Source organism: Dermochelys coriacea, chromosome 1 (genome assembly GCF_009764565.3).
Source record: "Dermochelys coriacea isolate rDerCor1 chromosome 1, rDerCor1.pri.v4, whole genome shotgun sequence".
In the NCBI taxonomy this organism is placed as follows: domain Eukaryota; kingdom Metazoa; phylum Chordata; order Testudines; family Dermochelyidae; genus Dermochelys; species Dermochelys coriacea.
This window is the reverse complement of record NC_050068.2, coordinates 295,465,550-295,478,116: the sequence shown is the minus strand read 5'-3', so window position 1 is coordinate 295,478,116 and position 12,567 is coordinate 295,465,550. Positions and strand designations below refer to the sequence as shown.

At 44.7% G+C, this 12,567-nt stretch overlaps 1 protein-coding gene across 1 annotated transcript; it reads right to left on the bottom strand.

The window, feature by feature from the left end:
* Positions 1–974: 974 nt before the first annotated feature.
* Positions 975–11,959, bottom strand: AMIGO2 (adhesion molecule with Ig like domain 2). The gene is made up of 2 exons (XM_038388024.2): positions 11,532–11,959; positions 975–3,879 (listed from the first exon to the last, which is right to left on the bottom strand). The coding sequence occupies exon 2, from the start codon at positions 3,804–3,806 to the stop codon at positions 2,241–2,243; it is 1,566 nt and encodes a 521-aa protein (XP_038243952.1). The 5' UTR covers positions 3,807–3,879; positions 11,532–11,959; the 3' UTR covers positions 975–2,240.
* Positions 11,960–12,567: the final 608 nt, after the last annotated feature.

Below are 12,567 nucleotides of genomic sequence, written 5' to 3'. Positions count from 1 at the left end.
AACTCTGAAGAGACCTGTTGATTTCAATGAGACTCCTCAGAGCTTGGTACTACTCAGGATGAGTAAGGGTCGCAAAGTCTAGCCCAATGAAAACTAGAAAAAAATGAAAATAGTTAAAGCCCTGTGTACATTTTTATAATATTATTTTAAGGACTACAATACAGTGTGCTACCTAGTAATTAACTCTAAATTGTTTTGGGAAACAAGCTGTATGAAAGACAAGAGGTTCAAAATAAGGGCCCTATCCTGTGAGCTGCTGACTAATGCTGTGTCTACACTGCCATGTTAAAATATGACTGCAGCTCATGTAGACATAACCACGCTAGTTTTAATCTAGCTAGCTCAGGTATCAGAGCTGTGACCCTGCGTAATTACCCATGTAGTTAACCCACGCTGAAGCGCACGTGGAAAGCTAGCTCAGATATGTCTACACAAGTTATAGTCATGCTCCATGATTGCAGTGTAGATGTGCCCAGCGAGTTGAGGATATATTGCCCCTCACAGGATTGGCCCAAATGTTATAGTTGATTCTCTAATGCCAATCTTTAAAAGCAGATTTCACAGAACACTAATATTTTGTGCCTTTGAAAGGACAAAGCAAAAAGCAGCCCAAAATTGGGGGGGAGGAGGGGGCAAGAACCCTCCACTAAACCCAAGAACCCTCCACTAAACAATGGGCCCAGACTTGCTCTCAGTGATGTCAATGGAAGTTTTGTTACTGACCTCAAAGGGAGTTGAACTGCTTGAATAAAGAGTGCAGGATCCCAAACATGCAATACAGGATTGGACAAATCTGCTCACCTTACTTTCATGAGCAATCCCAAGGATTTAATTATAATAAAAGTGAGGAGGATTTCCACCCTCCCCATTTATTTAAATGTTTCATATGGTAAGAGGTAAATAGATTTTCTGTGCCTGGCCATAAACATTTACTATACAAAATGATTAAGATAACATACACACACTCTGGAATATTCTGGCTTGTGTAACTTCATTTATTCCTTTACAAACTGAATGCTTAGAGGATGGAAAGAGGTTTGATAAGGGCTGTTTGGAGGCACACTGACTGCAGTTCTGTTCCCTGATATTTAAATTTACATCCAGCTCTATATATTTAAGATACTGATTCTTATAAGCACACTGATTGAAAAGACAGTATCATCTACAGCAAACATGTTCTCCCCACAACTGATATCTAGAAAACACATAGCAAAGTGTCCCCCACCTTCACATTAACACTTTGGGTATGTCTTCACTGCAAAGTTAACTCAGATGATGCCTGCCCAGGTCTGAGCCACCAGGTTAGCCTAGCCCAGGTGTGAGCAGCCACCCTCCAAAACCAGGCCTGAGTTACTGGGTACATCTACACTGCAGTGAGGTAGTGAGTCTCAGAGCCCATGTTAACTGACATGGGCTTGCGGGGCTCAGGATATGAGGCTAAAAATAGCAGTGTAGACATTCCAGCTGGGACTGGAGCTTGGTTCTGAGACCCAGTGAGAGTGGGAGGGCCATAGGGCCAGGCTACAGCTTGAGTGGGAGCATCTACACTGTGTACATACTGTTATTTTTAGCCCCGTAGCACAAGTCCGAGTCAGCTGACCAGGTTTCTGAGATTCACTGTCGTTGGGGGTTTTCTGCAGTGTAGACATACCCTCTGTTTCCTCACTGGTGCTGCACTCACCCGTGTGTGTCACTAGGATAGCCGTGGGCATAGCCTATGTGTGCTGCAGTAAGCTGAGCTGCTTTATGATTCTTACAGAGTGAATTGTGGGAGAACTTATCTGTCCTGCGCATGGAGGGGAATTGTGGGAAGGCATTAATAGATTACCAGCCCTCGGGTGGGGATTTAGCCTGACTCCTCATTGCAAAATGGGTGGGTTACTAGCTTCAGTGAAAGCAGCACTTGGCCTTGAACCTACAGTCCCTGACAAGCCAGCTAGCCTGGGCTGACGGCACCACTAGACTCAGGAGAGAGGTTTTTGTGTGTAGATAGGAGGGGGATTGGGGCAACACCCAGGTAAGAGCCTGAGTTAATTCTGCAGTGAAGATACACTCTTTAATGCTAACGTATGTGCCGTTGTTGCATGTTATCCCAATCACAGAAGAAGTAGGTGGACCTGTTCTCGAAGACTACTGATGATGCATGTTTTGCCACATTTTATTATTTTTTTCCAGGTGGTTGCTATAGGCAGGAGTAGTGTTGAGAGATTTAACTGCACAATAGAAATGCAGAAAGCAAACTAAGATGATGGCATGAAAGGTGTATCTGAGAACACCGAGTTGACAGAATCAGAGTCAGATTTTGCTCGGGCTGTTTTCAGGATGCTCTCTGCTATGACAGTTTCTTTGGGAAACAGTCTCACTTTCCCATTCTGCCCCTGTTTTGGCTCGTTCACAGGCTCAAGGAATACCACTCTCTTACCACTGCTGGATTTCTTCTCATCAGCTGGAGGATCCTGAGATGGAGTGGAGTTTAGGATGGATGAATGGGCACTGCTTTGGGGAATCTTCCTTTTTCTTCTTCTTGTCTTACACTGACAAGGACATGGGGTCAGATAGAGATAAAGCAATACCAAAATAATACTGGCTACACAGGCAGCAAGGGTGGTGAAAGCAGTGTGAAATGCTTCATGAGCATGGGATCTGTTCACTGTGAAATTGCTTACATTAATTCTAACCTCTATGGTTTCATTTAACAGTCTTCTTTTATTTATTGCAATGCATGAATACAGCCCAGAATCATCCAGCTGGGGATCTATTATCTCTAAACTCCCATTGTGAAACACTTTAAAATTGTCAGTGTCCTTATCTGGCTCCAGTAATCTATTGTCTGGGCTAACCCAGATGAAATATGTGCCTGCATCACTAATTTTGCTGTCACAGTGTACAATCAGCCTTTCTCCAACTTGAGCCTCATGAATAAACCCAAAGGCATGGAATGACACATTGATGGTGCTTTCGGAGCAATTCAGAAAGTTGTCGTGCAATAAAGGCAGTTTATTGGAACCTTTGGGATCAGATCGTAATACACAGGCATACTCATTTTTGAAATCCACGACTGAGTTGAAGTGTCTGTGATACCAATAAATTAGCATGGAGTACAGAGTACAGTCACAATAAAATGGGTTACCATGAAGATAAATTCCACTGAGTTGTTTGGCCGGCACTAAACTTGTACGTTGAATGGGTACTGACTGGATGTGGTTATAGGAAATGTCTAATAATACAAGTTCTGTAAGCTTGTGTTTTCCAATATACAAGTCCAGTGGGAAGTGTGACAGTGAGTTACAACATAAGTACAGCTTCTGTAATTTGTATAATCCTCCAAAGGCAGCAGAATCAATCTGTGTTATCTGATTGTTGTAAAGCAAGAGAACTTCCAGTACTCTCAGCTCTTGAAATAAAGGGCTTCCCAGTGTCTTCAGGTTGTTAGATGACAAGTCTAGATACTTTAAATTTGGAGTTGTGGAAAAGCTTCCAATGATAATACTGCTAATACTGTTATGATTGATTATTAAAGTGTTCAGTTTGTCAAAAAGCACTGGGACCCATTCAGGTTCCAAAAATGCAATTCTGTTATAACTCAGATCCAGTCTTTTTATGAATTTGAAGAGAGTTCCTGGCACCCTAGAGAGGTTCTTATTGGTGCAGCTTACAATGTCACTAGCACAGATGCAGGCTGTAGGACACAAACCAGAGGCACTGCCACATACACTTATTGTAAAGACCAAAAGGAATAGCAGTCCTTTGCAGTTCAGTTTAAGAACACCAAGTCGAGTAGAAATTGTCTGGCAGCTTAAAGACATTATGGCTATCTCTTAGAAGTCTCCCAGTTCTCCTTGCCACAGATTATATATGTAGTTAGCCTTGTACTAATCACTGTTAAAAGAGGAATACAGAAGTACAGAATGTTAACACATAATGTTCACACCCCATTTGGTTTCCTATGCAGACCACCTGAATAAATGCAGCATTTTTAGTGACTTAATCCCTTCCATTTCATGTTTAGTTTTCAAATCCATTATTTTCTAGGCCATGATTTGTCAACTTTTTTTGCATCTGTTAGATTTTGAACGCACCTGCAAATTCTCATATTACAGACCTATCATTTTTCGCTCTCTTCAAAAAAATACAACCTGTTCTCAGCCTCCTAGCTCAGTACATGCAATTTCTGTCAGCTCAGAGAGAATATTGTAAGAAATGGTAAAGCAAGTATGCAATTTCTGAAGTGTTTCACTGTCATCCATGTTCCCAGTCCTGGTCCAGGGATGCAGGTTCTGATGCAAGAAAAAGAAATGGCTTGCTCCACACCAGTACTCGTCTCTTCTCTAGTGGGGAGCAGTTTTTGATGGGTGTGTCTTCACAATCAGGAAATGTTACCCACTTCCAAACCAATAATTTTCTAATCACTAGCTTTAAATGTCAAGAGAACTCCATTTGTTGTTGTTTTAATAAGTTACTCCATACTGTGCAGGGAGCAACACTTGTAGTTAAGATTGCCCAATACTTTCCATTATAAGCACCTGTTTTCTGTTTGCCACACTAACTGTTCAGGCTGAAATGTTCAATGTGACGTATCTGCCTCAGGTTGCATTTTTTTTTTTTTTTGAAAGTTTCAGCTAAAATGGTTCCACTTTCTCAGAATTTGGTTGGGGAAAAATAAGATGTTTTGCTCATGTTAAAAAAAACTGACTACTATTTTATTGAGATGTTCTAGCGCCTCCATGCTAGAGGAGTAGCAGCAGGGAAAGGACTATGGGGGTAGGAACTATGGAGGAGGGAATGGGAGGGTGGGGAGGGAGAGACTTTGGAGGACAGGGGCAGAGGGTCTGTAACTACCAGAGCACAATCCCCTACAGAACTTCGAACTGAACCAATTATTCGCAAGTCTCAACATTCTTTTGCTGTCTGGCAAATTGCTGTGAAACTGTGTCTGTGTCCTTCCTCTGTTCCCCTGTGTGTCCTCTGTTTCCCCATGGCAGGTAAACACAGAAGATAACAACCTTCTACTGCTACCCTTACTGTTTTAGCTCAAGTGGTAGAGATCTCTGCTGTGTATCTAAAGATCCTAGCTCTGCTGGTGACCCATATGGGGAAGGGGAGAAGTGTCAGTAGTTCTACAGGATAAAAATTTGTTTCTATTTTAAAGTTTGTGAAACCGTAGAAAATTACACCCCAAAAAACTATGTTAAAAGAACATTAAGGTTGCAAAGTCAAGCCCTTAAAAGCTAGGAAGTGCCAGAAGTAACAGTGGCTGTGCAATCTTAATTTAGCCACTTTGTGCATATGCATTATGATAGTGTTTAATTACATGATCACATACCACTTTTTTTTTCCACAAGACCCCTACCTCATTCATTACATGAGATGGAGTGAGTGAATCAGGGTTGTGCTGGGAAGGAGGCTATTGTCTCCAGGATCCCTGCCTCCTCTGTTTCACCTCCTCCTCTGAAGTTGGCAGGTATGTAGTGAATGAGGCACGAGATGACAGGAAAAGAAAGGATGGCCTCATTGTTAAGGCAGTTAAATGTTGTCCTGGAAAATTAGATTCTATTCTCGTCTCTGCCACAGAGTACCTATGATGTCAGGCAAGTTATGTAAACCAAAATGTGTACAGGTGGCCACTGTGTGTTCCTCATTTTCTGGATACCAAGATGGGGTCTGATTTGCAGGACTGCTGAGCACTGCTCTAGACATATAAACTACTACCAAATACTGAGTACTCTGAAAAACCAGGCCTCAGGTTTCTCAAATTGGACACCCCAAGATCAGTGGACACTTTTGACACTCCCTCAGTCACCTATATGTAAAATGGAAATGATAATACAACCTGCACCTCAGAGGGGTGTTGTGAAGATAAATTCACCAGTCTTTGTAAAGACCTGTGATACCATAACCAGAGCACCATTCAAAAGCCTATGAGGAAATAAATGATTTTGTATTCAGTATAGGGTTTGGATGGTTGTGGAGTAAATAATGCATGAGGCCACACATTGAATGATGAGGATAAAAAGAAATATTTAGCAGCTTCTCATTAAGTGAGCACCATCCATAATGTGCATCATAGGAGTCAGGAATGCTGTAGAAAAATAGAATGTGATCATGTAATTGAAGACCGTAAGGCTGCAATGGATTGCATTTCTTAACTTTTGAGTGGTTGGTTTTGCAACCTTTGCAGTCTTAACACTCTTTTAACATAGTGGTTTTTTTAGTGTAATACCATTGGAGAATACCACTTTTAAAAAGAATCCCATCTAGAATATAACTGGAACCCCTGAGATATTCTAAATTGGATGCAATTTATTCTGTTTGGGAAGGGTGAACAATAAGATACACAGGCTTCTATGTATGCTTCCATCCCTATCCGCTGCTATTTCACCAGATAATTTTAATTTCAGCGCTAGAATATTTTGTAAGGGATATTGCTACATGGGAAATATTATTCGCTAATATTTGTCATTGACAATAGAATATTTTGGTAATGTACACATAACTGCTTCACAATAAAGTTTGGATATGTAATTTAGTAGAAAACATTTAACAAGATATTTTTTATGGTAAAAATGAAGAATGCATGTGGACTTGCATTAGAGAATAACCAAAATGTTGTGTTAAAAGTGTCGTGTGTTTATATTTTGAGTTTATTTATTTAAAATTATATAGTATTTATAGAGATAAGGTGGCTGTGTCATGATGAAATACACATTTCTGTATACTTGATAGGAATTATGAGCCAGATCCTCAGGTGGCATGAACAGCCCCTTTGATTTCAATGGAGCTATTTACAGAGGCTGGGGATCTGGCTCGGTCTTAGATTTTTGGTCTGGTTTTTAGATGTAAGGGGTGCTCAGCATCTCTGAAGATCAGGCCATGTCTGTCATCAATGTAAGATTTAAGATGTCCTTAACTAGTTAATTGCATGAACCTTGACACCATTTTATCTTCTCATATGAATGTCTCCATGTCTTCTCTGCTTCGTCCCATGCCTAGAAAAATCTCTCAAATTCTGCACACCACCTCTCTTGGCTCACTCAAGTCCTCCTTAAAGACTCACTTTTGCCACAGAGAGGTGAATTATTTAAAATTAAAAATAAGTGTCTGTTCACTAAAAAGTGTGCACAAAGTGAGCTGCCACATATCTCAAACTTCTCCTCACCTCATCTGTGTTCTCTATCCTTTAAACACGATTGTCTAGAAAAATAAGTAGGCAGCTGGCATGCTATGGCTGTTGCTTTAAATGTTAGCCAGAATTGTTGGATTGTCTCCATATGCTCCCCATCTGTTTGCTGCATTCACCTGTTGTCTCTTGTTTTATACTTTGACTGTAACCTCCTCCAGGCAGGTACTGTCTTTGTTATGCATTTGTACAGTGCCCCATACAATAGGGCTTAGATCTACGACTGGGGTCCCAAAGTGCTAACCACAGTACAAATAATAATAATAAATCCTAGACTGAAAAATCTAGGCAGGGGGATTGTGTCTACCTAGCTGTTGTGTGAAGAGCTGAGTGCATCTTTGGGCATGGTACAAACAATAATATTGCTCTTTCCCTTGCTTATAAGTGCTCGTGTTTTGTCAGTGATGGGATGAGGAACCATGTTAGAACTTCGTAATTTTAAATGGTCAAGAAACCAAGTTTTTTAAATGTTTTTTTTTCCTTTGTTTGTTTAAACTGGTATAAATAAATGAAGATTCAGGATAAAATTTTCAAAAGCACCCAAGGAACTTAGGAGGCAAGTCCTATTTTTCAAAATCAATTTTAAAATCAGTAGGCTGTAAAGTCATTTGGATCCTTTTGAAGATTTGTATATCTAGTCTTTTAAATATTAAATACAATTGATTATAAGCTGTTTGGGGCAGGTACTGCATCTTCCTATGTATTTGTACTGCACCTAGCACAATGGGGCTCTAATTATGACTGGAACATTTAGCATTACTATAATTCTAAATAATTACACACACAAAAATTACATGAAAGGAGCATTATTATGGTTGCAGAGTTAAGCACTCAAAAGTTAGAAAATGCCAGAATTCAAGTTGCCTGTGCCAGTCCCAGTCTTTCCTCCCCTCCTGCTCCCACTTCTATTCTTCTTGCCCACCATTCCCAGTTCCACCTCTCCTGGCTCCTCACCCTATCTGTCTCTCTCTCCTACCCCACCACTGGCCTCCAATCATCCCTGTTCCCCACCCATGTTCCCTTTCCTTACTGGCTCCCAGTCCCAGTCTCTCTCCCTTGGCTTCTCATCTGTGTCTGACTTCCAACATAATCCCACCTGTCAGGACCGTCTCTAGACACCAGCAAAGTAAGCATGTGTTTGGGGCAGCACAATTCCAGGGACGGCATTCTGGCCACCCCCCTTTTTTTTTTTGGCTTGGGCAGTTGCGCTCTCGGAGCTTGGGGCAGCAAATTATTTGCTTGTGGCAGCAAAAAAAACTAGAGCCGGCCCTGCCACCTGTGCTAGTATTTAAGTATAATAGTATCTGAAATGAAATGCTGCTGGGAAGGCTAAAGTATTAACATTAGGATCTTCCTTGTATTCCTTTTTGGATTAAATTTAACAAGCCTTTTCTCACACACAAGATATAATGATTTGTTTACTGAAAATAGACAAGTATTATTTTAAAATAAGCCTACTTATATAACATGCAAATATTCTTTTAAAATCCTAACTGCATAGTGTTAGAGCCATATATTAGGAATAGTCCATTTAGATGAACAAAAATATTTAAGACCCAGTTTTTGCAAAGGTTCCGCATTGGTCCTCTTGAGGAATCAAGCCCCAAATGTTTTGACTAATCTTAGAAAATTGATCATTCTCTATGGAGGGCTCCAGCCCTGTGTAATGTCACAAACACTTTCATTCACGGGGGATATTGGTCATGGGGAAACTTCTGGGGTTTCTGCCAGGAGCCTCATAGCTCCCTTTTCTCCAGTTCCATGCTTCTACTCTGCCTTTGATGGAGCACTGCAGGTAACTTTTTGTTTCTTTCTTTCTTTCAAACTGATTATGTTAGGATTTAAAAAAAAAAAAAAAAAAGACTGTTTTGGAATGTTTAACCTTTTGGGGTGGGAAAGACACTAACTGACTCAGATCTCCAGTGAGCAGCTGCACTCAGCAGCTCTGATAGAGCAGAGCTGAATTATCCAGGCATCGTGTACACCTGTGCAAGTGACATGATGGGGCAATGAGGGGAGACTGTTACTGAACTACAGAATGGCTGATGCCTACTGGTCTACATGCTTGAACTGGATTGAGCTGCACTTGCAGGACCCATTGGGGTGGTAAAATAGCTTTATATCACCTTTTCATCAAGCTGATCCTGGGCTCAGTTTGATGACTGGTTCGGCTGCTAGTGCAGCCTCAAGCCAGCACCTAGCTGCAATGACCCTCAAGATGTGGTGGCAGAGAGTCAGCTGTAGCAATAGTGACACTAAGCAGACTTAAGCTTTGTCTTCACGGCTTAAAAAAAAAAAAGCTTGGGTAACTAACATGGCTGAGCGATCCCACTGTGTGACAATGGAGACAAAGCACTTTAGTTCTACCTCAAGGTAGCTGGTAAGGTGAGCACTAGTTTACCTCACAGCAAAACTAAAGTGCTTTGTCGCCACTGTGTTTTTACTGAGGGATAGCTCACATGCATTAGTTACTCCATGGTACAAATGCCGTTTTAGTGAAGACAAGGCTTTAGTGTGGCTGAAGATCTGGCCCATCAAGACAGCCATCTCATAGACCTCATTGGAGTTAGACTAGGGATGAATTTGGCCCAACAGTCTTACCCAGAGTGCCGCCTCATGCATAGCAACCGATCACAAAGGGACTAAGTAAAGCCATCTTTTCTCCATTTGTATGCATACTGCTTGCAGTGTCATTTAAGACAGAGTTTCCTCAAAACATGTTTTTTCTACTAAAGATAGCTCATGTAAGCCAAATGAGCTAGCTGCCTGAGAGATGGGTGAACAAAAGGGTGGGGTTGCCAGAGAGCCTGGATTGGGTTAGATACAGAAACACCAGCAATATCATGTATAGGAAATCAATCTCTGCAGCTCTTCTCAGTTTATATGGGTGCAAAAAATGCTGATGCCCAAAGCTGCCTGTAATACAAACCCTGCTACTATGGCCTTAATTGCCAAGCAGATCAACAGATTAATGGAAACATGCCTTTTCCCATGGTAAACTGCAGCCGCCCACTGGTACTGGTGTCAGATTTTGGTCTGTCTCCAAGCAGTGACATTTTCTGCAAAATATAGCCCAGTTTAGAATTCTCAGTGTCTCCACAGGCTTTTCTGATCATTTAAACTGAACTTTAGGGAAAATGTTCACTTATTATTCAAACATCTGCTTTTAACAAGCCTTTTTTTAAACTGCAGAGCTCTTTTATGTGGTGTCTCCTTAACATCCTCCTACAGCTAAACTTTACTATGTAAGCAAGCCCTAAAGGTACTCTGGGGAAGGGGCAGTATCAGGACTGGGAAGGGTGACTGGAACTGACAGGATCTCCTGCTCTGTAACAGGCTCAGCTCACAATATGAAAAATGCATAGATTACTGATTCTCAAAATAGCATTGTTTAATTTCCTTGTTAGCTGTCACTTAAAGGTCAAAGCATAGTTAAATATTTATTTTAGGAGGGTTTTTAAATCATTTACTGTGGAGAGGTTTAGGAGGAAAATGGTTACCCCCATGCACATACTCAAAGTTTTACAATTAACATCTCTTATGAAACTAACAGATTCCCCATGGCATATAAAGAGGTGGTGGCTTTAACCCTCACTGAAGAATGAGGCGTGATTACCACAGTTTAGAATTAGGAAGATCCTTAATGTTGAACTTTTCCACTCCCCCCCCCTCCCTCCCTTTCTCCTCGTCTATCTTTTGCTCTCCCTTAGGGAATACTATTTATTTTTCTCACTGTGCAGTGATGCTCAAATCTACCACAATCTAAGGACTCTGCCCTCCTTTCCCTTCATCTCTACCTTATTTTGTACCCCCTCTCCTCCCGGAGGGGTAATGGGGAAACCACACTGTTTATGGTCCCCCCGTAGCGCCGGTGCCCACTTTGCCCTCCATGCGTGTTCTCTGCTCCTTCCCCTATTTTTGCTCCTCTTCTCCATCCCCCCTCTCCTCATTTTTGCGTCTCTGCCCCTTCCTCTCCGATTCTTTTCTCCCCCGTCTCTCTTATCCTCCCCCCCCCCCATTGTTGCTTCTCTGTCCCCCTCCGTTCATAGCCCTGGCTTTGCTCGGGGCAAGGCTTCTGCGGGCAGGGAAGGGCAGCGCCTTCCTTGGGACCGGGCGGGCTCACGGCTCTGGGGCGCGCGCCTGCGGAGGGAGCGCGGCTCCGGGGCTGCCGGCGAACTCCAGCCCTGCCCAGCAGGAGCAATGCGCCCGGATCGACCGGGTTTGCCGTCGCCTTCGTGCCCCCGCCCGGTGCCGGGGCAGGGCCAGGGCCCGGAAGTTCCCATTTACCCCGCCGCTAAGGGCGTCTGGAGAGGACCGCCAGAGGCTGCCCTGGGCAGGGCACGAGTCGGATTACCTGGGGCTCCCGGCAGCCGCCTGGGAAGGAGCAGCAGCCGCTCGTTCATCGCAGGGGGCGAGGCGGAGCCGGCGGCCTGGGGAGCGCTGGCCCTTGCCCCGCGTGCTCTTCGCCCCGAGCCTGCTCCAACTTTGAGGGCGGGCGGAGCCGGCACGGGAGCCGGGCGCTGTGGCCGCAGGGCGAGCCCCTCTTCGCTTCGCCGCGGGCGCCCGTCCGCCCTCAGCGGCGCCGCAGGGACCAACGAATGCGGAGCCAGCCGCCGCCTCCGCCCCCCGGCATCGGGATTGGTCAGAGCGGAGGGCGGCGGGGGGGGGGGGGAGGGGTGCCGGCGGGAGCCACGAGGCTGGGGCTGAAGGGGCAGCGAGGCGTTTGGCGCTGCCGCGGTGATGGGGTTTCTATTCTCCTTTCCCCGCCTCCTCATCCCGGAGCCGATCCCGCGCCCGATCCCACTGCAGTCAGTAGCACAGCTGCGAATCGGGCCCTTGGTTTCCACTGGAGGAGCGGCAGCTCCTCCTCCTTTGAGCCGCCAGCGGGGCTGCGGTATAGCGGGGCCGGGGGCAGGCATCAGGGGGCGGGTGTGGCCGGAGCTCCCGGCGGAGATTTCACAGGGGGGAGCCGGGGACGTTTGCAGTCCGGAGCCAAGTTGCACGTGGAGTGGGGAAGGCGCGTGTCTGTCAAGTGCGCGGAGCCCAGCCAGACTGGGGGCGGAGTGGGGCGTGGGCAGGCTCCTGGGCACATGGGCTGGGAACAGGAGTGCTGAGATTAGCGCCCCCGTTAAGGGTGTGTCCGGGACGGGAAGGAACGGGGCAGTCGAAACAGGGACAGCGGCCCGATCCGGCAGCCCATGGCTCCCCTGAATGAACTAGTCCCGGGAGCAGACGTTGCAGCCTCGCGCTAGCCTAGCCACACGCGGAGGGAGGCGTCGCAGCTCCCGCCTCTCCTGCTGGCTCGCTAGATGCAGGACCTGCCTGCAGGCAGCTGCATCTTGTTGGCCTGTGCACAGGCTGGGGCTTCCCCAGGCTCTGGGGATAAGTTC